This window comes from Lissotriton helveticus, chromosome 7, assembly GCF_964261635.1.
Source record: "Lissotriton helveticus chromosome 7, aLisHel1.1, whole genome shotgun sequence".
Lineage (NCBI taxonomy): Eukaryota > Metazoa > Chordata > Amphibia > Caudata > Salamandridae > Lissotriton > Lissotriton helveticus.
Genome location: NC_136068.1, coordinates 1,669,313,308 through 1,669,341,006, shown reverse-complemented (window position 1 = coordinate 1,669,341,006; position 27,699 = coordinate 1,669,313,308). Strand labels below are relative to the sequence as shown.

The 27,699-nt window shown below is 44.3% G+C and overlaps 1 protein-coding gene across 2 annotated transcripts in view; it reads left to right on the top strand.

Annotated features, from left to right (window-relative positions):
* The window catches only part of LOC144767607 (putative methyltransferase DDB_G0268948), a 652,594-nt gene that overhangs the window by 288,436 nt on the left and 336,459 nt on the right, over positions 1–27,699 (top strand). For both annotated transcript variants that reach the window (XM_078651010.1, XM_078651008.1), the window contains exon 4: positions 558–771. In XM_078651010.1, the coding sequence (XP_078507136.1) occupies positions 558–771 (214 nt within the window). The remainder of the gene's footprint in view (positions 1–557; positions 772–27,699) is intronic.

The window sequence follows — 27,699 nt, the reverse complement described above, 5'->3', positions numbered from 1 at the left end:
GCAAATTGTGACAGCCTCATTAATATGCATGAAGCATGCAATTTGCGACCCCATTGGGAATCACAAACAGTGTCTCAGACTCAGATTGTGCAACCCAATTTGCGAGTCGCAAATGCGACTCAATTTGCGGCTCCCAAATTGGTAGGTCGTACATCTGGCCCCTAGTTCTCTGAGAGGACATTTCAGATAGAATTATAATTAGGCATGAGTGACATTCAACTATGTTCATCAACATTGTTCACCACTTTCATATTGATATACTAACTATAGAACATGCTCATTAAACAGATTCCTTAAAAAAATCATTTTCATCAATAATGTCACCAATAATTTCTAGACTTTGTATCTAAGATGCATTTTTATTTTAGACATATGCTTTCCTTAGATATTTGATGCAAGGGAGAATTGCTTTCTCATGGTTTTGGATGATGATGCAAGTCTTAATGCTGTTAGCTGAAGTAAAGGCAGGTTGTCTGATATTACATTGACATTTCTCTCAAAGACCAAGAATTACATGCATTTTCTAGGTAAATCTGACTTCTTATCTTATATTTTAGGGTTGCCGCAGCAGAGCACCTCCCATTTGAAGATAGCAGTGTGGACCTGATCACTGCATCAGTTGCTGCCCATTGGTTCAACTCTGAGGAATTCTTTAGAGAAGCAGATCGCGTCCTTAAGCCCAATGGTTGCTTAGCAATGTACTGCCTCAATCCACACTATGATCTTTACTACAAGGATTGTTCTAATTTTCTGACTGATGTGTTTATGGAGGTGAGAGCACATAGTATTGTCATTTTATTGGTCGCAGAAGGCATTTCAAATAGTGCTATGTCCGTTTAGATGTTCACATTGTTAGGCCTATCATTTTGAGTTTGAAAAATTCTTGAAACTGTTGATTTCAAGCTTCTAACTGTTTATTTAATTTCAAGCATGTGCTCTATGCTTTTTTTGCATTAAAACAATTGGCATTCTTCATCCTCCCTCATTAACTGTCCTTTAATTTTGCCTACGATATTGCCCTATTTTTATTTCAGATTATTATCCTTTTTATGAAATTTACATTTTACTGAAGCTCATGAGTTTGGGACATAGTTCTCCTTTACAAATACACAATGACAGGCGTGCGTCTTAATTTTTTGAGAGTTTGCAAGTTTTGAATCTTCCACATATATTGTTCAGTTTTTGAGCAATTTCCTGGCCTTCTCTGTAGTTGTCTTGCCTTCCATGTGCACTATAATTGGTCACAATTCCTTTCCTTCCAAATTTTTTTTTTTTCTGGTGTAAATCTTGTAAGTGTTGGTGAATTAGCAAATTTCAAGATAGAAGAACCAATTATTAAGGAAGTTCTTTGGGCATCACATTATTTGACAAATTGAAATGAGATCGACTGAATTTGTGCATATTTAATAGCAAAACATCTCAAAACTGCAGCTCTTTGATGCCCGTCTGACACATTATTCCAATTCTAATTTCATAAGAGAACACTTTTGAGGCTTTTTACTTTTATGCATGGACATCATTAAGGGGTCACAAGGGGTTGCATCTGTGACACCTATCTTGCCTTGTGAACCACTGGCACTCACTCTGTGACCCACAACTCAGATGTGGCAAAATCAGTCCCAGAAAACATGAACTCTTCACCCTTAGAGGAGTTTGGGCTTCACAACCCTCCCCCCCCTTGTTTTCAGCCCATTTTCGGATCACTGACATAATATTGAATACAAACATATAGAATTACCAAAATATCGATGACAAAATATAGAATGCAAAAATATCGAAGTCCTATCAACAAACAGGTAAGTACAAAAATATTGAATCAAAAATATAGTTAATAAAAATATAATTAGTCAAAATATCGAATTTTTTTAAATGTCTTAAAACTTATTTAAAACTAATGAAATAATAAATATAATTACCTAAAACATCCTTAAAAATACTTAAATAACCTTAAAAATTGTAAATAATTATTTTAAGTTAAAAGAAACAGTAGGGAAAGCGTTGGATAGCGTAGGAGTACAAATTACCATTCCCACTCCTTCGAGTGCAACAGTAGGGAAAGCATCGGATAGCGGGAGAGTAAAAATTACTAATCCCACTCCAGAGAGTGCAAAATTAGGGAAAGCGTTGGATAGTGTAGGGGTTAAAATTACTATTCCCACTCCAGAGATTGCAACAGTAGGGAAAGCGTTGAATAGCGTGAGGGTAAAACTTACTATTCCCACTCCAGAGAGTGCAGCAGTAGGGAAAACGTTGGATAGCGTAGGGGTAAAATTACTATTCCCACTCCAGTGAGTGCAACAGTAGGGAAAGCGTTGGATAGCGGGAGGGTAAAAATGACTATTCCCACTCCAGAGAGTGCAAAAGTAGGGAAAGCGTTGGATAGCGTAAGGGTAAAAATTACTATTCCCTCTCCAGAGAGTGCGACAGTAGGGAAAGCGTTGGATAGAGTAGGGGTACAAATTACCATTCCCACTGCCGTGAGTTTAACAGTAGGGAAAGTAATGATTAAATATATTAATAAAAATAAATTAAATATCAATACAAATAAAACATTAATTAAAATGAATTACCAATGTAATATTATGTAATCATTAATTAATTAGACATACAAATAAATATTAGCTATTAAAAATTAATTCCATATTCATAATTCATTAACAACGAATACATTTTCAATAACAAAATCGAATTATTAATAAGAATTATGACCAATTAATAATTAATTAACAGTAAATTAATTATCTATAGACAAAAAGTATTTTAATATGTAATTAATTACAGTTAAATTATTTCCCACCCTATTCCCCTATAAACCCACAATCCTCTACAGACAATACATTAATACAGAGCATAGAGATTGCACGACCAACTATGTCTTGCCTGACCCTGCAATTGCGCCCATGTGACCTGGTCTGCCGACACGGTATTCGCTATCACTCATCGCCACAACATAAAGCCGTCCCACAATAAGGCAGCGCTAGCCCTTCTATACATATGCTGCATATGCTGTTTCCCACACCTCTACCCACACCTCCGCCAGTACAATCTGCCAGGAATAATTTGCACGCACCGAGTAGAAAGAAAATCGCTACCAAAATGGTGGTGCATCCACTGTAATCAGGAGAGAGGGAGTGCGCCTGGACATATGCGCGTGTTTACCTGCCTTCAGTCTATTGTGTGCCATGTCTTCAGTGTAGACACAAGTTGATACGCTAGAGGAAACAAAGTTCTGCAATTAGTTGTGCACCGGTGGTACTTGTGTCTTTATGTTTGTACTATTAACTAGCTGTAGGACAAACTGAAACAACTGGCTTGCTGGTTTTGTACCAAACTTGTGCTGTGTTCTATGACTTGACTTCTCCTGAGCCAGCTACATATATGCCTGTATTGTCTCCGCTGCTAAGCAAACTCACTTAAATTTTGCAAGTTCTTCACTATTCTTTTTTGACTATATCATTGCTGTCCACACAGCCTCTAACTTCATACAGTGACAGACTTGCACTTACCACCCCTGGGGAAAAGTACTAAATAAGTCAATAATACCACTGCAAAGTGTGCTTAGTCCAACACATTAAGGTTACTTAGCAACGCACCTAATGGGGGGAGGAATCTAAGAGTGAGCTCATCAATCTCTATGGTACGAATTTTGCGCAGACCTCTACATAGGGTCCTACCCAACCCCTCTGAGTACAGGTGTTAAGAGAGGTTTTCTCATTTTGAATTGATAATATTCACCAGCACACTGTGAGAGTCAACTTTCATTTATCACTGCCATAAGTCCCTGGCATCGGAGCAAGATAACAGACAAAGAAACCAGAGCTCAATTCAAATAGTTAAAAGCCGAACGAACGATTTCGGACCCTCCGAACAAAGCCAAATCGGATATAAACAGTACAATGGACATGATCTCAAGAAAATTTAGATTTTTCACAGCCTTCTGGGCAGAAAATCTGGATTTTATTAAAGACACGGAGGCTAATATTATGCAAAATCTCCTTTATTGCCACAGCTCAGCAGTAACAATGAAGAGAACATAGAACTTGTGAACATTCTAGATGATGTATATAGCTCATGAACACACAGCCATCATCCTTCTTTGTCCAATGCTGCGAACCAATAGAATAACGTTAATAAAATTCAAACTTGAAGTAAGACGTCCAACGAGCCATCGCCTTATTCTGAAAAGAAGGAGACATAAAAGGTTAAAAGATATAACCCTTAGGGAGGGTCAGTTAGTGGAGGGATAATATTAGCCTCCGTGTCTTTAATAAAATCCAGATTTTCTGCCCAGCAGGCTGTGAAAAATCTACATTTTATGGCATGACACGGAGGCCAACATTATGCAAGTTCAAAGTGAATTGAGAACATTGTCAATCACATTATTAATTGGTCTAAAATAACACTTTTTAAACATACTTTCATTAGACCAGTCAGCGTCTCTTAATATACCTTGTAGCTCACTGTTGGACTTGGCCCGTTTGGCAGGTTCACCCCTGAACTTTTTGCCTGGTGTTATTAAATAATTAATAGTGATGTCTTGGTTTCTGCGCACTTTCACTGTGTCCCAGTGGAAAGTGCGTGCGCACTCTGAGTGCGTGGAGTGAGATAGGCCTGCCCTCCCATAGAAATGCATGGGGAATGTGTGTGTCCCTGGTAGTTCCTGATGTGTGGGGAGTGCAGGCTCGAGTTTGGTATGTGTGAACTCGTGAGAGTGAATGCTGCGAGATGGTGTATGCGGCATGTATGTATCTAGTGGGGAAGTGCTACTTCTGGACCTTGATGTGTGTATGCAGTGAGGGTGCTGGAGCGTGATTGGCTGGAGCTGGCTGGCATGCCAGGCTCCAGGAAGTCTGGATGGGTCTGCCCGGTGGTGAGTGTGAGATTAGCATGCTGATGGCTGGGGAGGAGTGTACCTGTGTCCTGAATGAGGCTGGGTTTTCCCCTGACAATACTGGCTCCGCCCCCCTGTGGTTCGTCTAATGACCCAAGCCCTGCCAGTGAATAGAGAGGGTGGTTGAGCCCATCAACAGTACTCCCAGACCAGCTGCAACTGGTTCTTCCCCCACCCTGCACCTTTGGACAAAGGATTGCTCTGTATAAAAGGAGGCTGTGACCTCTTGTCAAATGTTCTTGTTCCCAACTTGAATCTTGCCAGGGGCGTGCTGCTGCTTGGGCTCGGGGAAAGCCTGGCCTCCCTCAGCCCTGCCCAGCCCCTGGACTGCTGAGATGCTGGATTGCCAAAGGACTTTGTTGCTGTCTGTGCCTTCCTAGCGCCTGGGAGCGCTGTATTTTCCGTCCTAGCGCTTGGGAGCGCTTTATCCTGCATATAGCGCTGGAAGCGCTGTATTTCTGCCCACAGCGCTTGGGAGCGCTGTTTATTCGAGCCGGTGCCCACCCGGCATTTTCCCCGTTCTGAGAAGGGCCCCTGGGCCCCAGCGAGTGCCTACCTGGCTTGATTGCTTATTATTTAATCTCTCGAGGGAGGCCACCCCTCTTCAATGCCCCCGAGATTCACCGCCGCGGCCCGAGCGCCGCAAAACAGGAAGCCAGGCACTACGGTGCCTGACTCGGGGCGGGACTTCCGGTTTTGCGGGGAAGTCCCGCCCGCCGCTGCACTGTGATTGGCTGCCCGCTCCGCCGGCAGAGAAGGATGGCCGCCTGCTGCCCGGGCTCCCGTGAGCTGTTGGGAGCACCGGTGGACCAGCAGACAGCCGCCCGAAAGGTTGCGGGGCTCCCAGGATCAGGAGGGAGCCCCGGAAGAAGACTGCCGCCTGCAGACAGGAGCCCGAGCCCCAGCAGCCAGCCCGGTGAGTGCGAGAGAGGAGGGGCACCGGAAGAAGACCGCCCCACCCCTCCAGAGCGAGCCCGGTTGTGTTAAGAGGCCCGTGAGGCCTCAAGTGATTTCGGGTCCCCCGAGAGGGACTCCGCCAGTGTTCCGAGCCCGAGAGGCTCTTGGGCCATAATTTCCTTTGAGTCCCCCGAGAGGAACTCCGCCCATTTTTGCCCACGAGCCCCGAGAGGCTCGTTGATTAGTTTGGCCATATCGAGTCCCCAGAGGGGGGACTCCAGCGAAGGCCCCCACCCTATTCACGAGCCCTGAGAGGCTCCAACGTTCTTTGAGAGCCCGAGAGGCTCAGGGGGAATTCTTGTTTTACGAGCCCAGAGAGGCTCAAGTGCCAGTTATTTCGAGAGCCAGATGGCTCAATGGGGCACAGTGTTCCTGAGGGGCTAGTGAGAGCCCCAGGCGAGAGTTGTTCCCCAGCTGCCCAGCAATTAGTGGGCAGCACCATTTAGGTATTTTGTTTTTAGGGACATGTACTCTGGACTTTAGGAGTGAGGCGCACTCCTTCATCCCTGGCCTTTTCCCAGCTGTGCAGCACTTAGTGCCAGCTGCAGCGTTTAGGCCCCCTGTTCTGTCCCTCAGCTGCCCAGCAAGTAGTGGGCAGCTGCCACATTTAGGTCTTGGAGCAAGTGGCGCAACCTGGACTTTGTGAGTTCTGCGGTAAAGATGATTTATGCGCTAACTGAGGTTTAGATGCTGTTATGATCTATGTCCTATTGCTTTTGGGTGTTAGGAAATGTACAATGTGTAGTATGTTTTGCGCACCCTGTGTTCTGCTGCGCTGCTCCTCTGAATGTGTTGATAATGCATCATGTGTTTTCCTTCCTTACACCTCTGAATGAATGTTATGCATTGCATCATGTGTTATGTTCTTACACCCCTACAGGTACTGTAATACTTAGGTGGTTGTTTTTCTCCTAGTGCAGGTGGTGCTAGTGAGGTCCTGGTTACCAGTAGTTACTGGTTGTGTGCTCTATTTTTATATTTTGTGCTAAAGTAATTTTACATTCTAAGTGCTATTTTTACTAAGTGTTACTTCTAAAAGTGCTGATTCCTGACAGTGGTCCAGGTGGCCCTGTCTTGTACATATCCCCTGTAAATTCTGCCCGTGCCCCTGGCACATTGTAAAGTGTGTGTTTTATCTAATGTGTTTTGGTGTAATACAAAGGCTATTTTTATATAACCTTGTGTGGAGTTTCCTTTGTGGTGGGTCCTGGGTGTTGTTGCTGGGGTGCGTGCGCAAATACTTAACTTACATCGCCTCCAAGTTTAGCCTTGCTGCTCGCGCCATGTTACCTAGAGGGTGAGCAGGGGTTATCTTGGCGTGTAACTCCCTTGCCCTGACTTGGGAGTGGTGCTCTCTGACTGACTTTGGCGAAAGCCCTGGCCAGCCAGGGATCCCATTTCCAACATTGGACGCAGCGGTGAGGATAAGGATTTGTGTTCGCGTTGTACCAAAGTGGCAACTGGCCGCACTAGAAAGCTCTGCATTTTAGATAAATCATATTGTGGGGATTATTTTGTTAAGGTTGCTGAAAATGTCATTTCTGTGGAAATGTGTTTCTTGTGCACTTTGAGTTAGGTGTCCCTCGCTCAGTAGGGTAGATCATCCCCCTAAGTGCAGTGTGTTTTCTGGATTCACCAGAAGGGTGGGATCCAGTGGTGGCAGCATAAGTGTGTCCAGTGCATGTGTCCCCCGTCCCTGTCCTGGAGTAATGGTACCTGTGTCAAGTGTGGTCAGGTTGAGAAGTCAGGGGTGGTAGAAACTGCCTTACCAGTCTGGGGAGGGGTGTGTGTGGATGAATGGTGTGTGGCACTGGACGTGTTGTGAGTTCTCTGGATGGGGAGCTTGCTGAATGCTTGTGTACTCTTGTTTTGTTCAGATACCTAAGTTCCGTGTGTTAAACTTTTCCCAAGAATGTCTGCAGACAATGGAGCCTGCTTTTGATTTCTGTGGTCTGTTTAGAGACAGAATTTTGGAGTTGGTAATGTTCTGGGAGGAGAGAGGCATAGGGGATGGAGTGATTCCAAAAGGAGTGTCTGAGGTGTCTTCCAGCCCAGCGTGGTGGAAGAGGTTCAGTGTAGCCCAGCTAGGTCTCGGTGTAGGGGCTCACGTCCTGTCTCAAGAGGAGAAGGAGTGGGTGGGACTGCATGTCTCCAGGTGCCCGAAACCCAGTGTCAGGGCCTGGAATGTTTCTGAAGGGAACGTCAGGTCGGGGGCCTAGGCTGTACCAATAGGTCATTTGAGGAGGATCTTCCAGAGTGTCTGGAGAACGTGGAACCTCTGTAACCAGGGTTCCAGTAATTCTGGTGTCTGGCAGTACCGCTCCAGTTGGGAGGGTGCAGAAGTCCAGATGGAGGGGTGCGAGGGGGATAGGTTCCCCAGTGGAAGAGCCAGTGGGTCAGGGGCCAGCCAGAAGGGTTGTGTCGCCAGGGAGTGACCATGGTGATGCCACTTCTGTCCTGAGTGTCAGGCAGACTTGTACACGACACATTAGTTGTGTCACCCTCAAGGAAGTCCTGGTGCGCCAGGCATCTGACCAAAGGGGTACGCCCCTCAGTTGGGGAGCAAGTAGCCAATGTTTCCGGATCTGGACGTAAGGGCATCTGTACGTAGTGTCCTGAAGTTACAAGAAGGGACTCCTGCCTGAAGAGAAGGAACCGGGTAAGCTGTATGGGGTATTGACCTGCAGTGGTTGCCTTGCTGCTGAAGGAGGAGAGAAAGTCTTAGATTTTTGTTTTCAACTTGTAGAAGTCCTGGTGCGCCAGGCATCTAACCAATGGGGAGCGTCCCTAGGTTGGGGAGCCAGGGTCAGGTGTTGCCTGTCCTGGACGGCAGGGCGACTGTAGCCAGTGTCCTGGCCGGTTTGTCTTCTAGGGGTACCCCTGTGAACACAGGTGGGGCTCATCTTAAGTGAAGAGACCCTGTGTTTCCCAGAAGGGGTGGTACAGGCCTAGCAGGGATCTTTAGGGTTCTTGGCTGAGTGTTGTGGTACTACCCTGAGAGCAGGTGGGGCCTACCTTAAGTGGAGGGACCCTGTTCTACAGTGGGAGGGTGCAGAACTCTGGAAGGAGGTCAGAGGGAGTCTGACCCCGGTGCATCCGGTGAATTTGAATCCCAGGTGGTAAACCAGTTAAGGGAGCTGTGACTCCGTCATGACCACCCTGGTGTCCTGTAGGCACCGCACTGAGCAACGTCCCCCTCGAGCAACGCCGCCTCTGCGCTCACCGACGTCGTCTCGACGCCGTCAACGAGCCATAGGCTGCACCGCAACTGGAGGGCACCGCAACGTGCAACGCCTCGCTACACCGTTCTTGTGGTGGTCTGACCGTGGTCACTGCTGCTGAGGAAGTCAGGTCCTAAACTGGTGGGAGAGTTGTGTTCTGGAGGGTGCTTCAGAAGTAGATGTAGGGTTGGGCATTCTTGCCTGTGACCTCTGGTCAGCCTGAGGGTGCGGACCCTAGGTTGAAGGATCAGTGGTAGTTTGGAACTACACTGAGAAAGGGAGTGGAGATTGGCTAGTGTAGGCCAGGAGTTACAACCCCCCACTCTGTGGATTGGCAGGGACCAGTGGTATCTGGGTGGCCTAGGGCCTGGTCCTAGCCGTGGACAACTAAGGAGTGCCAGTGGGGTAGCCTAGTTGGCCCTGTTTTTTTTTTTAGGATGTGCTTGGCTTATGGATCAACGTGGCGTAGAACCGGAGGGTGTCCCTGCAGTGCGGGCCCACGTTCGTGTTCTATTGCCCCAAGCAGGGAAGTCCATCACAGTGGTGATTTGCCTACCCTGCGTTTTGGCTGGAAGGGGGTTGTGTTGGACTTGGCCCATTTGGCAGGTTCACCCCTGAACTTTTTCCCAGCTGTGCAGCACTTAGTGCCAGCTGCAGCGTTTAGGCCCCCTGTTCTGTCCCTCAGCTGCCCAGCAAGTAGTGGGCAGCTGCCACGTTTAGGTCTTGGCGCAAGTGGCGCAACCTGGACTTTGTGAGTTCTGCGCTAAAGGTGATTTATGCGCTAACTGAGGTTTAGATGCTGTTATGATCTATGTCCTATTGCTTTTGGGTGTTAGGAAATGTACAATGTGTAGTATGTTTTACGCACCCTGTGTTCTGCTGCGCTGTACCTCTGAATGTGTTGATAATGCATCATGTGTTTTCCTTCCTTACACCTCTGCATGAATGTTATGCATTGCATCATGTGTTATGTTCTTACACCCCTACAGGTACTGTAATACTTACGTGGTTGTTTTTCTCCTAGTGCAGGTGGTGCTAGTGAGGTCCTGGTTACCAGTAGTTACTGGTTGTGTGCTCTATTTTTATATTTTGTGCTAAAGTAATTTTACATTTTAAGTGCTATTTTTACTAAGTGTTACTTCTAAAAGTGCTGATTCCTGACAGTGGTCCAGGTGGCCCTGTCTTGTACATATCCCCTGTAAATCCTGCCCGTGCCCCTGGCACATTGTAAAGTGTGTGTTTTATCTAATGTGTTTTGGTGTAATACAAAGGCTATTTTTATATAACCTTGTGTGGAGTTTCCTTTGTGGTGGGTCCTGGGTGTTGTTGCTGGGGTGCGTGCGCAAATACTTAACTTACATCGCCTCCAAGTTTAGCCTTGCTGCTCGCGCCACGTTACCTAGAGGGTGAGCAGGGGTTATCTTGGCGTGTAACTCCCTTGCCCTGACTTGGGAGTGGTGGTCTCTGACTGACTTTGGCGAAAGCCCTGGCCAGCCAGGGATCCCATTTCCAACTTTCACCGCCAAACATAAAATCTTTAGAAGCTGATGCACCCCTAAGAGAGTGTGCACCAAAAATAGAAATGTCGACACCACATTCACTCATCACTTTTTTCACCCTTCTTGCGAGAGTGCGAGAAGAAACTGGTTTATGAGGAGATCTATGGGAGATCAGGAGTTGCTTTTCAGTACCTCTCAAGTTAACAGTTCTGTTTTCATATTCTTTAAGACATTTGACAACACACAAACTTTCATTCTCAGGAAAGAAAGGATAGAAGAAGACATAGTCTTGGTCCTTTTTTTAAAAACAAACTCCCTCAGGCTGAAAGGCCCTGCTAGTGACATCCAAACCCGTAACATCTGAAGTTCGCCTAAAGGAGACCAAACAAAGTAAGACGGTAAGTTTATAAGAAATACGTTTGAGAGAGAGGACATCATTCTCTCCCCATGAAGAGATAAGGTGCAATATGTTTCTCACGTCCCACAAGGCTGAATATTTAGGGGTTGGAGGATTGAAAAAACGCATGCTTCTCATAATCTTTTTTGTCAAGAGGCTTTGACCAACAGATACACCATGGACTAAGGAGTATCCTGCAGCTATTGCTGACCTATAGACATAGTTCTGTAACTGAGGCCAGAAGCGAAAAGCTCTGAAAGGAAATTAACTACATGAACTAAATCAGTTGAAACGGGATCATAATGTTGTTTGAAGACATCAGCGAACTCATTTGTTCCAGGGCAATCGATATGCCTTCCTTGTTCCAGAAGCCCAGTATTCAGATATGAGTTGGAAAGAATTGTGCGAAAGGCCAGGGATTTGCCATTGTCGCCTGAAATCTTCCAGGTCGTCAAGACTAAGATGCCTTGGTCTAGGAGGGGGTGAGATTCGCCCTGAGGGCCCAGGAGAAGACGACTGAAAGATGGGATCAGGATCAGGAAATCCATGGTCATCTCCAAGATTACCGGGAACCATGCTTGAGACCTCCAGAGGGGGGTTATCACTACCATACTCTGAAGTGTGTAAGAGGAGGCGTGGGAGCATTACAAACAGCGGGATGGCATATGGTTTTAAGTTTTGCCAATTCTGGAGGAAGGCATCCACTCCTGATGCCTGAGGGTCCGGTCTCCAACTGAAATATTTCGCCAACTGAGTGTTTAATCTGTCTGCAAAGAGGTCCGTCCCGAAGGGGCCCCACTGCTGTTGAATGCTCAAGAATATCTCCCTGTTCAACTTCCAATTGCTGGAGTCCCTGAAATTTCTGGAAAGACAGTCTGCTACACCGTTGTTCAAACCCGGTATGTGTTCCGCCGTGACTGACAGTCCCTTGTTCAAGCAATAGTCCCAGAAAAAGTTCGCTATTTCGGTCAGACCTTAAGAAGGCGGTCCTCCCAATTTGTTGACGTATTTTACCACAGAGACATTGTCCATGCGTAGCATTAGAGAACATTTCATAGTTTTCTGGGTAAAGCTTCGAATTGCAAAGGAACCAGCTAAAAGTTCCAGGCAATTGATGTGTAGTTTCTTCTCCTCGCGTGTCCACCGCCCCTCTGTAGAAAGGTTGGTGCAAGTTGCGCCCCAACCCTCAAGACTCGAATCCGACTCTATTATCAAGTCTGGAGTTTTCCCGAAAATGGCCTTTCCGTTCCAAGCTTCTGCATTTTTCAGCCATCAAGAACGTTCTTCTCTCGAATCTATGTCCAAGGTGGTCATCTGCGTATAGGACTGAGTTGCTTTCAGAGCCTTCACTTTGAGTCTCTGAAGGCCCTGTAGTGAAGAGGGCCCGGGAAGATCGCCTGAATGGTTGAGGAGAGGAGACCCAGGATTCTCGCTAGAAGTCTCAAGGGGAATGTTTATAGAGAGAGTATCTTTTTTACCTCCTTCCTGAATTTCTTTATCTTTTCCTTTGGTAACTTTAACTCTCCTGATAATGTGTTTACCATGAATCCCAGGAATTGGGTCTCTTGTGAAGGGACAATGCAAAACATTTTTGTATTTATGACAAAGCCCAGGTATTCTATGAGGCGGATGGTAATATCTGTGTGTCGAGAAATTGTCGACTTGGATTGAGCCATGATAAGGATGTCGTCCAGGTAGATTATCAGTCTCACACCCCATTCCCTTAGCCATGCCACTACTGGGCGAAGCACCTTGGTGAAGCACCATGGGGCTGAGGATAGACCGAATGGAAGGCTGCAAAATTCCCAGAGTTTTCCCTCCCAAGTGAACTGTAGGAACTTCCTGTGAGGGGGCCAAATATAAATAGTCAAATAAGCGTCCTTTAAATCCAGGCGTGTTAACCAATCGCCTTTCCTCAGTACATCTCTGAGGAGGTTTATTCCCCCATTTTGAAATGGTGGTAAGACTCCCACCCGTTTAGACTTTTTACGTTTATGACAGGTCTCTGTGTCTTGTCTTTCTTTTCCACCAAGAAAATATTGCTGATGAAACCTGTTTGAGAGCCCTCTCTTATAGCCCCTTTGACTTCTTGAGATACACGTTTCTTTTGATCTTGGGAGAATATTATCTCGTGGGGTGTTTTTAATTGAAAGGGAACATCTATAAAGTCTATTTTGTAACCTTTGACGGTTTTTAAGACCCAGGGATCTTGAGTTATCAAGGTCCATTTGCCAGAGAAAAGGGCTAGTCTCCCACCCACCTTTATAGGGGTATCTGAACGGTCTCTCAATGCACCTACCTGTTGAGAAACTCTTGTTCCTCCGTTCGCCACGAACAAATCTTGCCCTGTTGCGTTCGCTCTGGGGGTAGAAGGTTTGGTTCCCGTAGAATGACAATTGTTGATACCTGGATCCTCGTCCAAAAAAAGGGCCTTGAGGTGGATTGTCCACGGCCGGGGAATCGATCCCGCATTCTCCCGGCCCGTCCAAAAATGCTGTCCTGGAACACCTTCTTAATTTTGCGTTGGGGCTTTTGCATCGAGCTGAACGCCCCAACGTATTTCGCCATATCACGGATGAAGTCTTCTCCAAGTCCTTGCGAGTTCGGTCCTGCCTCTTTATTTGCCAACGCTTAGGGTCTATTTGAAGTAGTATCCCTTTTCTACGTTCATTAGATATGGCAGTGTTTGCATTGCCGAGAAGGCAGATAGATCTTTGAACCCATTCACGTAGCTCTTTGGGATCAATAGGGATGCCACCGACATAGGCATTTTCGGTCATATAAAAGATTTTGGTTAGGGGACCAATTATATCAAGTAGATGGTCCTGACATGACCTGAGTCCCTTGTCTATGCCCTCCCTTGGGTCTTTTGAACCCTTAGCTATAAATGCGACAACCTTAGGGTCGAGCCCGGGGGTGAAAGCAATTTTGTCTGGAAGGGATGGGCGAGGGCATTCTGATCTCAATCTGGATCTCACTTCTTTGGGGATCTCCCTTCTTAGCCAAAAGCTAATGTATTCTGCGACGTGTTGGGATGGTAGCCATTCGGGAGAAAGGGGATGTTTGATTAATAAGGGATCGAACATATTGTCTCCAAAAGGGTCAGTGATACCCATTTTGGATCCCGATGCTTTGCTTGCCTCCTCGGAGTCCTCCATCGAGTTGTCTTCTCGTATCTCAATATCTGAATCAAAAGGTGACGAGCAGGAGAGGTCTATCTCCGCATCGTTTTGTTTGTCACTATCAATACGTATAGGTGATTATGGACCTATCTCTTGTCTCTCTGTGATGCCCGAGGCACCGTTCTGGTCTCCGCCCTGATGGCGAGATTGAGCCGATTTTGATGACACCTTGTGTTTTTTGGAAGATAAAATAGGTTGTTCCCCTGCTGCTCTTTTCTTGGGGGCCTCAACTGCCCCTTCCTTAGTGCCTGAGGTGTGAGCACTACTAGTAGAAGGCCATGCCTTCGTAAACATTTCAACATTTTTATTGATGGTTTCATTAAAAGAGCTCATGGCTTTATCCATGGCTTTTGAAACCAGCAGTTCTAACTTTCCCTCTAGTGAGGCATCAGGGTTGGAAGACATGATTTAGGTATAAATGTCCTTATCTGTAATAGTCCCCTTTATTTATAATATTATATTTTTTTTATCTATTAGAAGTCATGAAAAATATATAGGGAGGGAAAGGGTTCAATTTTGTTAGGGCCGTACAAAAAAACGATCTATTATCCTAGTAATAAAAGGCAGATAAGAAGTTGCAGACGATCGCGTTGTTAGAACAGCAGTAACTGTCAAAATGTACTGCTGTTTGTAAGACAACCACGCACGTTTCTTATATGCGCGGTTGTTGCCTATGGTTATTCCTCTAAGGTCGATCTCAGTCGATACCCAGTCTGCACGCATTCATTGGACACATTTGACAAGTATAAAATATGAGGTGTGCGTCCTACCCTCTAAGACAGATGAATCATTATAATCGCCCAAAAGAAAGGATAGCACCCGCCTAGTCGTAAATGGAACAAGAAGCAGATGCAAACGAGTCCACACGGTCGGGTAACATCGTGATTCATTCAAGAAAGCGTGGAAGCAATGTGGTAATGAATTGAACTTGAACTTTAAAACACTGATAAAAGAACATGTTTGGATAGCGTGTTTTAGTATTGAGTAAAAACAATGTGTTTGTATTTCAAGCTTCAACAAACTGAATTATGGGGAATGGATTTTTTTCATGCATAAGAATTTGACGTAAACAACATCAGCGTTGAGAAGGCGGGAAATTTGAATTCAGTGAGCCAATTGGGTGGTTCATAGGGATGGATAAAATGAAAAGGAGAATGAGGAACCTTACATTGTGACAGAAGGCGCAGTGGAGATGGATTCTTTTTTAACGTAGCATGGCAGGTACGTGTAGATTCGTTAGCTAGTGGTTTTGTTTAGAGGGGGAGAAAAGTAGTGTACAATTGAGTTAGTTACCTTATAAATATGGGGACTAGATGCATGTTTATGTGGTGGCCTATGGTGTGTTAAGAACTAAATCAGAACGGAATATAAACAAGGAAAGTAAAAATTAAGGTCTAGTGTTTTGGAAGGTTGAAAAGCGAAATGCACCATTTAAATAGGGCTAAGTGCTAGCAGACAAACAGAACGGAATAAAAGCAAGGAAAGTAATAACCAAGGTCGAGTGTTTTTAAGGGGTGAAAAGCAATATGCATCCTCTAAATAGGGCTAAATGTTAGTAGATAAACGTGCACAGATCGTTACTTGAGGAGAGAGAGAGAGGGAGGAAAAAAGAGGGTATGAAGGGACCTAACGAGGAAACACATACGGTTCACAAAGATAGAAAGTAGGTAAGGTTTAAGACTACATGAGGACTAAATTGATTGGGGAAACAATCAGAATAGAGTTCGTATTTGAGACAATGGTATACTATGCGCACCCGGGGGACAGATTTGGCTTGTAAATAAGAGTGGTTATAATGTAAATTGGGTTGGAATGGAATACAATACAGTTTTGCAGTTCTAATGTAATGCATAAAGTAATGAGGGATGGTAAATGTCATACAAAAATTGCTGATTATGTGTTTTATATGGTTCTTTACAGTGACCCCCGAAGAAGGGCGTTTTTTTCCAGAAATGCATTGGGTATTTCATTTGAATAAACGCTGTCTTTTATGAATATTGCTTCATTCGTATTCTTCCAAGAGGTCCTGATGGACACAGTTGGAATATTAGAAGTTTGGAAAATTGCATTGACACTCCGCGTGTGGATTCAGATAAACAGTTGAAGAAAAGTGAAAAAAATGTTGGTAAATAAGGAACATTTGGATTATAAAGCATGATTGCATTATCACCAAGGCTTCTACCGCCCTAACACCTATAAGCGTGAGCGATTGCTCTCTGGAAGTGTTCCCAGAGATGGATGCACTAATCTTGGAACAGCTGATGGGTAAAATTAAATCTGGCTCCCCAGCTGACCCTTGTCCACCTGAGATCTTTCGCGTCGCGCGCCCCCCTATTAGAGGATGGTATTATCTCCCTCCTCAATAGATCGCTAGACACGGGTTATCTGCCGGTTGAACTTAAGGAGGCACGGGTAAGACCCCTACTGAAAAAACCGGGGTCGGATCCAGCGGTGTTAAAGAATTACAGACCCATCTCCCAGTTGCCCTTTCTCTCAAAAATCCTTGAGCAGCATGTTCTGCAGTCCCTGTCGTGTTATCTGGAATCCTACCACCTACTCCATGATCGACAGGCAGGGTTTCGAGCCCATCACAGCACCGAGTTGGTGATGCTCTCGGTGCTGGATGAACTAAGAGGCAGGGCTGACTGTAAGAAAGCGAGCGCCCTGATTTTGTTAGATCTATCAGCGGCGTTCGATACTGTCAGCCACACTCTACTCTTAGATAGATTAAGGAACTTTGGGATTAAGGGCTTGGCCCTCCAATGGCTGAAATCCTTCCTTACAGGAAGGACCCAAAAGATACAACTGGGGGATGAAACATCTGAGACGGGGACTTTAGAGTGTGGGGTACCGCAGGGGTCCGCCCTGTCCCCGCTTCTATTTAATCTGTACCTGCAACCACTGATTGCTTCGCTGGCTGCGATGGACTGTAAAGTCTTTAACTACGCGGATGATACGCAGTTGCTGTTAAGCTTAAATAACACCACGGCTGCGCATCTCCAATCCCAGAACATCTTGAGGTTCACGGTGCAATGGATGACGGATAACCTGTTAAAAGTCAACCCTGACAAAACTGAGATCTTAGTTATCCCATCCACTTCTTCACCTTGGAGTGATCTCTATTGGCCTACGGAGTTGGGCCCTGTCCCAAAACCGAGCCTGGCTGTAAAAAGCTTGGGGATTAGGTTGGATGGCGACCTGTCGATGGCTCCTCAGATCTCGTCGGTTGTGGGCAGTTGTACAAATATCATCCGGCAACTGCGGAAGCTATCCCCTATCCTCTCACAGCCCATGATGCGATCAATAGTGGCTGCCACTATCATCTCCAGAATCGATTATGGGAATGCTCTCTATCTTGGCCTACCTAAAACTCTTACCAACAGGCTTCAGGTCTTAATGAATGACGCTGCCCGATTGATCTTTAGACTCCCGAGGAGGTCTAAAGCCACTCCTTTACTACAAAGCCTACATTGGCTTACAATTAAAGAAAGAGTGGAATTTAAGAGTTTGTGTACAGCTCATAAAGCAATTTATGGTATGGCTCCAGCCTACATTAAAGATCGCCTGCAGCTGTACTGTCCGGTGAGAACACTTCGGTCTTCGGACTCGCAGTTGTTGACCTGCCCGCGCTATAGGCTAGCGACGAAGGGTGGGAGAGCCTTTTCAGTGCTGGTTCCCCAGCTGTGGAACAGCCTGCCCGGAGGGCTGCGTGAGGAAGGAAACCTCCTAAGATTTAGAAAGAGCCTAAAAACGCTATTGTTCAGGAGAAGCCTGAGCATGGTATAACTGAGTGCTGCTCTCTGCTTCTATTCCGCTGTGTTATTGTCTTGTACCATCTTTTCCTGGCGCTTAGAGACCTGCAGGTGATTAGGCGCGGTATAAAATTAAAATAACAATAACAATAACAAGGCGGCGCAACTTAGCTGTGCGACTAGATGGGGCGAGATGACGCCCCATCATTAATGTTGTTTATCACTCCGGTGCCATTTGGGCATGGCACTTACCCAGTCTGCACGCATTCATTGGACACATTTGACAAGTATAAAATATGTGGTGTGCGTCCTACCCCCTACGACAGATGGATCTTTCAATCTAGCCACATCCTCCACCACTCCAACTCTATGAACACTTGCCTGTTCCACTACAACAAGGCTGCCTATCACAGACTCCTGAAACTGAACAAAAGGCATCTTTGACGCAGGAGAACACTCCTTGAACACATCAATTAAAAGTTGCTAAATTGAAGAGATGGATGGCCAACTTCTTATACCAATGGGTCGATTCCGATTCGGGAAAAAAAACGTCCTTACGATTTGTATCCGGAGCCCTCTCCGTACGAATCGTACCCGTCCGTCCGAGTCGCGAAGTACGATCCGTATTACGTGAATCTGTCTGAATCATCACGATCCGTACGTATTGCAAGGCTGAAACCGTGAACCGTACGACTCGTACACATACCGTACGACTCGTACACATGCTGTACGACCCGACGAGTACGATCCGGACCGGGGTATGAGGACACGATTCGTACGGTCCACGTCAGGTAAGGGCGAGTCGTACGGAAAAACACACAAACACATACACACCGTACGGTCCGTACCCCCCATGATCGCAGGGGTACGCACCGTACCCCTGCGATCATGGGGTGTATGAGCCGTACCCCCATTGTACGATCGGTGTACGAGCCATACCCCCATTGTACGATTGGTGTACGAGCCATACCCCTATTGTACGATCGGTGTACGAGCCTTACCCCCATTGTACGATCGGTGTACGAGCCATACCCCCATTGTACGATCGGTGTACGAGCCGTGCCCCCATTGTACGATCGGTGTATGAGCCGTACCCCCATTGTACGATGGATGTACGAGCCGTACCCCCATTGTACGATGGGGGTACAGCTCGTACACCGATCGTACAATGGGGGTACGGCTGAGAGGTACAAATTACTATTCCCACTCCAGTGAGTGCAACAGTAGGGAAAGTGTTGGATAGCAGAGGGTTAAAATTAATATTCCCAACAAAGTCAATTCAAAATAAAAAAGAAACAAAATATCAACTACAATACAAAAAGTGTTAATAACACAAAAATAAAAGTCATATAAAAATAGAATAAAATTACAAAAGTTAGAAACATATTATAATGTAAAAAAAACAAAAAATTACCTACAAACATTGTTTTCTAAAAATGTTAAAAAATACGTCTGACAGTGTGGGGGGTCTGTGCACCAATACATAACTTCTGATAAGGATCTGCGAGTGCTCTCTTATTTACGCTGCTGAAATTGCTGAGCCTGTGGAAAAAATATATATGTTTTTTACACCTATGACATAAAATCAAATAAAAAATCATTATATTATAAATTCAATTATTTAATCATTTTAAACTTACATTTGTACTTCATGGAGAGCAACAGTAGGAAAAGCGTTGGATAGCAGAGGGGAAAAAATTACTATTTCCACTCCAGTCAGTGCAACAGTAGAGAACGTGCTGGATAGCGGAGAGCTAAAAATTACTATTCCCACTCCAACTATTGCAACAGTAGGGGAAGTGTTGGATAGCGGAGTGGTTCAAATTACTATTCTCACTCCAAGGAGAGAAACAGTATGGTAAATGTTGGATAGGGGAGAGGAGGGGTATAAAATACTATTCCCACTCTAGTGAGTGCAACAGTATGGAAAGTGTTGGATAGCTGAGGGGAAAAATTACTATTCCCACTCCACTGAGTGCAACAGTAGGGAACGTTTTGGATAGCAGAGCGGTACAAATTATTAGTCCCCCTCCAGTTAGTGCAACAGTAGGGAAATTGATCGATAGCGGAGGGGTACAAATTACTATTCCCACTCTAGTGAGTGCAACAGTAGGGAAAGTGTTGCATATCTGAGGGGTAAAAATTACTATTCCCACTCCAGTGAGTACAACAGTAGGGAAAGTGTTGGATAGCGGAGAGGTACAAATTACTATTCCCACTCCAGTGAGTGCAAAAGTAGGGAAAGTTGTAGATAGCAGAGGGGTACAAATTTCGATTCCCACTCCATTGAGTGAAACAGTAGGGAAAGTGGTGGATAGCAGAGGGTTAAAATTAATATTCCCAACAAAGTCAATATAAAATAAAAAAGAAACAAAATATCAACTACAATACAAAAAGTGTTAATAACACAAAAATAAAAGTCATAAAAATAGAAAAAAATTACAAAAGACAGAAACATATTATAATGTAAAGAAAATCACAATATTACCTACAAACTTTTTTTCCAAAAATGTTAAAAAACAATTTACAAACAAATAACTATATTTATAATTAATTATAGTCAAAAACATTAATTATTACACAAAATCAATATTTTTTATGTCCTACCCTATAACACCACACATTTCACAACACACATCTAAATTTCTAAAAAACTGTATCTCCATAATTAATATAATTAATTATCAAAAAAACAAATATTATTAATTAAAAATCAAATTAAAACATGTGAAAAATAATGTACTCACCAATCATTACCCCTATAAAACCAAAATTCACACACAAAATAAAGTTAAACAATTACCATAAAAATATATCAATTAATAAATTAATAATAATGAGCAAATAATTAATAACTAATAAAACTTAAAATACTTTCCACCCTCTACCCCAACAAACACCACAACACACGCATAAAAATAATTACACAATTTCCATACCTAATTTTACATTAGTAAATTATTATCAATTAACAACAACTTATTAATTAATTGAAAATAATTTACATCCCACCATTAACCAATATAAACCCCCCAACTCACATCTCAAATTAATTACAGACTTTCCGTTAGTAATTTTTTATAATTTTTTTACCAATATTTAACAATGAATTATTAATACTTTTTAAATAAATTTCTTCACACTCTATTCCCCTATAAACCGACTACCGGCTCCTACAAAATTGACACAATTAACATAATTACCAATTCATTCATAATAATTATCAGCCAATAAATAATTAATTAATAATAAATGTATTCCCACATTTAAAATCTAAATTAAATAAATACTAATAAATGAAAAGTATTAATTAATTAATTATTACAAATTAACAACCAATTATTAATTAATTTAAAAAAATGTATTTCTCACAATTAACACTATAACATCTAAAGTAGATGAATACTAATACATACAAAATATTAATTACTGTATTATAATTAAATTACTTCCCACACTATTCTCCTATAAACCCACAACCTGCTCCTAAAAAATGAACACAATTGACATAATTATCAATGAATTAATTATTACAAATTAACAACTAATTATTAATTAATTTAAAAAAATGTATTATCACAATTAACACTATCACATCTAAATTAGATGAATACTAATACATAAAAAATATTAATTAATGTATTATAAGTAAATTACTTCCCACCCCATTCCCCTATAAACCCACAACCCTCTCCTAAAAAAATAAACACAATTATTATAATTATCAATTAATTAATTAATAAAAATTAACAACCAAGTAATAATAACCCTATAAAATCTAAATTAAATACATGAAAAATATTAATTAATTTAATACAATATGCTAATTCCTACCCTATAAACCCACATCCCACTCCAGAACTAAAATACGCAAAATGTAATTAACATAAAATTAATCACTACTAAAAATGTAACACATATATTTAAAACAAAGGAAATACTTAATTAAAAAAATTAGATCACATACATTTAAAATACCTACTAAAATACATAACACTAATATAAAATCGATATTTTAAACAATTACATTTTTGCAAACGATATTACTGACTTTGATATTTAAAAAAATGATATTTCTTATCCTAGAATCAATATTCTGGACCACAATCTTCTTGCTGTCAATATTCCTTTATCACAATATTTGCAACTTGATATTTTTGTATATCGATATTAATAACTTGATATTCTGTCTGTGCATCGGCTGAGACAAAGGAGTCATCTGGTGTGAGGAGATCTGCTGCAGCAGATAGCAAGACCGGAAGGGGGTTGGGTAGCCAAACTGATCTTCAAAGGGAAAAAGACAGTGAGAACAGGAAACTTGCCCACCCCCGCTTCCTCCACCCTCAGCAAGATGGGACCCCCTTGTAATTGAATTAGAAGAGGTACTGGAGGGGAGTATAGGGAAAAGTTAGCCTCACCCATGTGTTGGGTAACCCAGACCTGCACCTCCAGGGGAGATTTTCTCCATTCATGATTTTTCTGGTACAGTGCTTTCTGGTACAATAATATGCCACACTTCTAAGGAAGTTGTCATCACAGAGGGTGGCACCTTGCAACCCATTGGTCGGGGTACCTCCCTCTTCTTGCCAGCCCAGAAAAAATGTATCAATATGGTAGCTGCACAGCAACTCAGATCCCTGCCTGGACATATCAAGAGAAGAAGGAATGCCTTGCTGCACACATTAGACTTCACAAAAGAGGACTTTGCCTGGCTTCAAGAGGATTAAGGAGTCGACTCCCTGAAAGCAACTGGTACAAAAGAGCTACAAGAAGTCACCTGCATCAACTCCATCAAAACAAGCTTGGCTGACCAGCTTCACCTGGACTTTAAAATGTGTGACCAGTTGCATTGAGGAAATTGTAGTCCCAAGTATCCAAAAGGCACATCAGAGCTTCCGGATCTTTGGCTGGTGTTGTGGACCATCAAAGACCCAAAATAAACATCCGGAGAAGAAGGACTGCCTGCTGGACCCTTGGTCTGCAGAAGAGATGACTGCACTCATAAGGACTCCATCATTCACTTACTAGGCTTCAAAGTAAAATCACCTTGCCTGTCTTACAGGATAAGGAGTGAAGTCCTTGATCAGAAACAGGTAGAAAAGTACTGGAAGGACTACCTGCAACATCATCAGCAAGGACAACTCTAGCTGACTAGCTTCTCCTGGATTTTACTTGGATCATGGGTTGGATACTTGATGATAGTTTCATTGTACACTTGGGGGCAAATTCACAAGGACTTACCTCCGATTTATCTCCACCTTAACGCATCAAAAGTGGAGATAGAACTAACACCTCATTCACAAGCTGGTGCAAACAGCAGACATCGTCAGTATTCCCGCGATAACTGCCCCAAAAACTAACAACACCACCAACAAACCATAATGAGATGCAGAGTAGGCGTTCCCGTGCAAAAACAGACGAAAAAACAACACCACGTTAACAACAAACTGACGAATCCACGAAGCGAACCAAAAACAGGCGATAAGCAACGGTAGCCGCAGGTATTTAACACATGCCTCACGCAGGTGTAAGCATGGACGATTACCTGCAGTAGGCAAGGGAGCCACACACACAGCGATACCCGAAGAACAAATGACACCATGGAGCTACTCATCATGCAGCTTGGAGCCCCAACAGGGCCACAACACCCACCACCAACATCCCCAGGACCTGGACCCACACCCCCCCCCGGACCACCACAGAGGCACTGCAGAGTAAGATGGCGGACCTACCGAAAATACACCACTCTCACAGACCTAACGCCTAAGGAAGTCATTGCCCACTACAGGCTCAAAAGGACAAACATCATCTGCATCATGACCCACATCGCCCACAGGTTGACGGTCCCAACACAGTGGAGAACCATCATCCCTCCGCAGACAAGCTGCTGGCTGTGCTGCACCTGTTGGCCTCTGGTACCTTCTAACCAACAACCGCAAGAGTCGAAGGAGTCTCACAGCCAGCCCTATCAAAGTTCATCACACCTGTCCTGGATGCCATCCTCAGCTTCATACCACAGTACCTTCACTTCCCCAAAACTGTGCAGGAATAGCTGGAGACAAAGCAAGGCTTCTACGCGAGATGCGGAATGCAGCCATAACACATTTGAGGCACTTCTCTGCCCACATGACCATACCCCAGTCTCCCACAGGTCAGCGTCCGGTGGCGGTGTACCCGTGTTGGCCGCTGTGCATCCAGGCCCACTAGCCCTGTGCGACTTGAGTCATCCCACCTTGTAGTTCTGACATTGCATTTCTGAGTACCTTATGACTGTTGGAGAGTTGCCAGCACCAGCTTCTCACTGAGGGCTGGCTTACACTCATCCCACATACACCCAGCACAGGCGTCACTGGATTGGTGGACCTGCCATCACATCATGCCGAACCAAGTATAGACTATTTTCTCTCTGCACTGTCACAGGTGATCAATAATATGCACTCTGCACTTGGATGATGGCACCCCTCCGAGACCTGGCCACATCCGCCCAGAGGCAGTACAATGCGGCCCACATTCACACCAGGGGCATCATTGAACGTACATTTGGCATGTTGAAGTCACGTGTCAGGTGCCTGGACGGCACAGGTGGGAAAGTCCTGTATAGCCCGGACATCGTGTGAAGATGATCATTGCATATTGTGTGTTGCACAACATATGTGTTCGCACCAGGGCCCCACGGATCCCAGTTCAAGAGGTACCAGCCAATGATGGTGGTGATGGGGCAAGTGGCCCACTTCCCACTGAAGCTGCGGCAGGAATGGCCCATAGGAATACCATCATTGACACTTAAGTCACATTATGACAGTCCATGGCAATCATGCGACAGTAGAAGATGTCCAACTGCACTACATGTTGAGTAAAACATATTTGCAGGCTACCGGTTGTACTTTCCCTGCGGTTTCAGATGTGATTTGCCAGGTTGTGCACATTTGTGGAACCAGTTGTGTCCTGTGTTCAATTGTGGAGGGGTTGCTGTTTGTATCGGGATGTTGTCAATGTCGAGGTGCACTTCTGCTTATGTGCATATGCTGCACGGTGGGTGTGTCGCTCCTGCGGCTCTGATTTATCTGCCACTGGTCTCTTTCAATCAGTGTGCCCGTCGGTTCTGTTCTTCCACGGTGCTTGGATGTTGTGGTGTACATGTTGTCCTCAACAGCTGGCCAGGGTGCATCCGTGTTACTCCCCTGTTGATGTATTTTGTTCTGTGGCATTTTACGTATGCTGTTCTTGTGCTGTTTCCCGCATTGCGCATGAGTATTGCTGCCCTCGCGCTGGTTGTCACTGTTTTCTGATTGCGCTTTAGCCCATCGCAGGTTTTTTCGTGTTGGGGTTTGTGTTTTTATCTCTGTCGAGGTGGTTGTATCGCGGCCCTTGGCCGCGATTATGGCAAACTATCGCATGCTACTGCCATGTTGTGAATTCCACGTTGTCACTGGGTTGTTTTCCCGCGATAGGCTGCGATGTTGAAATTTGCATTACGCTATTCTTGCTGTAGTTATCACGCGTTCTGGTGAATATACCGCTAAGATGTTTGGTACCAAACATCTTGTCTTAATAAATCCTCATTGATGCCAGTGTTGGATCAATTATTAAATGAACATAGGGGACCCCTTAGAGGGTCCACAGAAAACCTACCAATCACTGGTGTGGTCTCTGACTAGTCATAGCTCGCTTGCCACCACCAGATATTTTTCCGACCTCATGAGGTGAGATCCCATACTCTCAGAGACCAGAAACAAAGCCTGCTCTGGGTGGAGGGGCTTCACACCTCCTCCAGGGTGGAATGGTCTTCCAGAATGGAAACTCCAAAGGCGGTGCCCCCTTTGACGTGCAACCCAGGCTTCCACATATAGTGGGGGATGCCAGCACCTCTGTCTTACTCCAAATTTGGCAGGAGGGCAGCCAGAAACATTAGTTAGATGAGATGGAGTGTACACATTCAGCCAGCACTGCCCCTCGGGTGTGGCAGGCAATGTAGACACTACTTCTGAAAATTCATCATCGTGGCATGGTGGAAAAAAAACCTATCAGGGCTTGGATAGTGTCTCTTTCCATAGGAAGTGGTCACTTAGAGGGTATAGACACCCTAAAAGTATGTAACTCATTGACTACCACCCTTCTCCCCCTTTAAAATCCCTAATTTCAGTATTGAGGTGGCATCCCTGGACCCTGAACTACAGATTTAATGGACGCAAAGAAGAAACAGACCAAGAAGCCCTGCTGCAGAGAAATTGGTGTAAAACCCTGCCTGCTGCCTTAAGGACTCAATAATCGTGGTATGCCACCTTGCCTAGCCACTGCAAGGACTCCAAGAACCCCAGATCACCTCCAGTCTTCGGCATATTGCCCACAAACCTCATTTGAATTGAATATATCATTCCCCTGCAGACCACAGGCACCAAATCTAATAAGGTTGGTTTGTCAACTTGCTGCTCCCCGTCAACTCCAAAGCAGCATCCAAACCAAAGTGGCACACCATTTCCAAGTTTGGAGACAGAGGATCTATCGGAGCTGAGATGCAACAGTATCCCGGGTACCGGTCCCCCATCAGCAATCTCTGAGACAAAGATTCCAAACGGGACTCCAACTGCCCAGGAAGCAAACACCCATTGAGGGACATCGAGACGCCTGAGACCCACTTTGTGAGTGCCCCAGCTGTCCTGAAATCGCCTATCCAAGCTGTCTGCTCCTGACCCAGAGGACATCTTGAGTCACGCTACCCGGCTGACCTATCTGTTCTGCACCCGGCCCGACCGGCACCGGTAACGATGATCCAGCTGGGCTTCAGTGGTCCTAAGGCCGTTACAACTTCTTTCCTTGATTGGGACTACCTCGGACTTACCTTTAATTTGCTTTGTGCAGTGTGTCTTCAAGTGGCCCCCTTCTTCGTAGCGCACCAAATATCAATGACCTCAGCACCCTGCTCCTGGCCTAATCTGGGATGCTTTCGGGTATCCGCTGGTGGAACATTGGACCTCGCCATGCTAACTTCTGAAATCCAAGAGGTAAAACTTGAAATTCAACGGTACAATTTTAAATGCATTTTTGTATTTTCTCCATTAAATTCGAAGGTGCGTAATTGTGCCCAAAAATGATTTCTTTTGCGAACTCCAAAAACTCCTAACTTTAAAAATACTTACTGTAGAATTAAGTTTTTGGTCTCAGAAAATACATTAAAATGGATGTTATTTTTGCAAATTGGTCTTAATTCTTGAATGTGTGTTTCATTTATTGCTTCTGTGAGTATAACACATGCTTATTATTACCCTCTGATAAGCCTAAGTGCTCACACACACTATCACAAATAGAGCATTGGTATTTTCTACTTTTGTTTCTGTGTTCTGATTTGGCTCTCACGCACTCTCTGCACAGTGTACTACATTTTAGTACACTATATAGAGAGCCAGCGTCATACATTAACCCTTTACCTTGACATGTGGGCTACCCCAGGGATCCTCTCTTAGTCTGATGCTATTTAATGTATGGGTGGCCCAATTAGCTAAACTTATTCATTCTTTGGCTGTGCCATAATAGCGTATGCTGATGACACACATGACAACGCTGATGAGATTGCAGACCATTTTAACACCTGTATGAAAGCTATTGTTATCTGGACAAGCAGGAATTGCTTAAAAATTCATTACCCAAAAACTGATGTTTTCTTATTTTGTAAATGTAACACATTTTGGATTCAATCCTTGCGGCCTTAGTCTTTTGGTCCCATTCCTGTACCTAGGGCTCATCTTTCACACTGAGAGTCCTTCCTGAAGCAAATCAACAAACTTCAAGTTGTTTCAGAATAA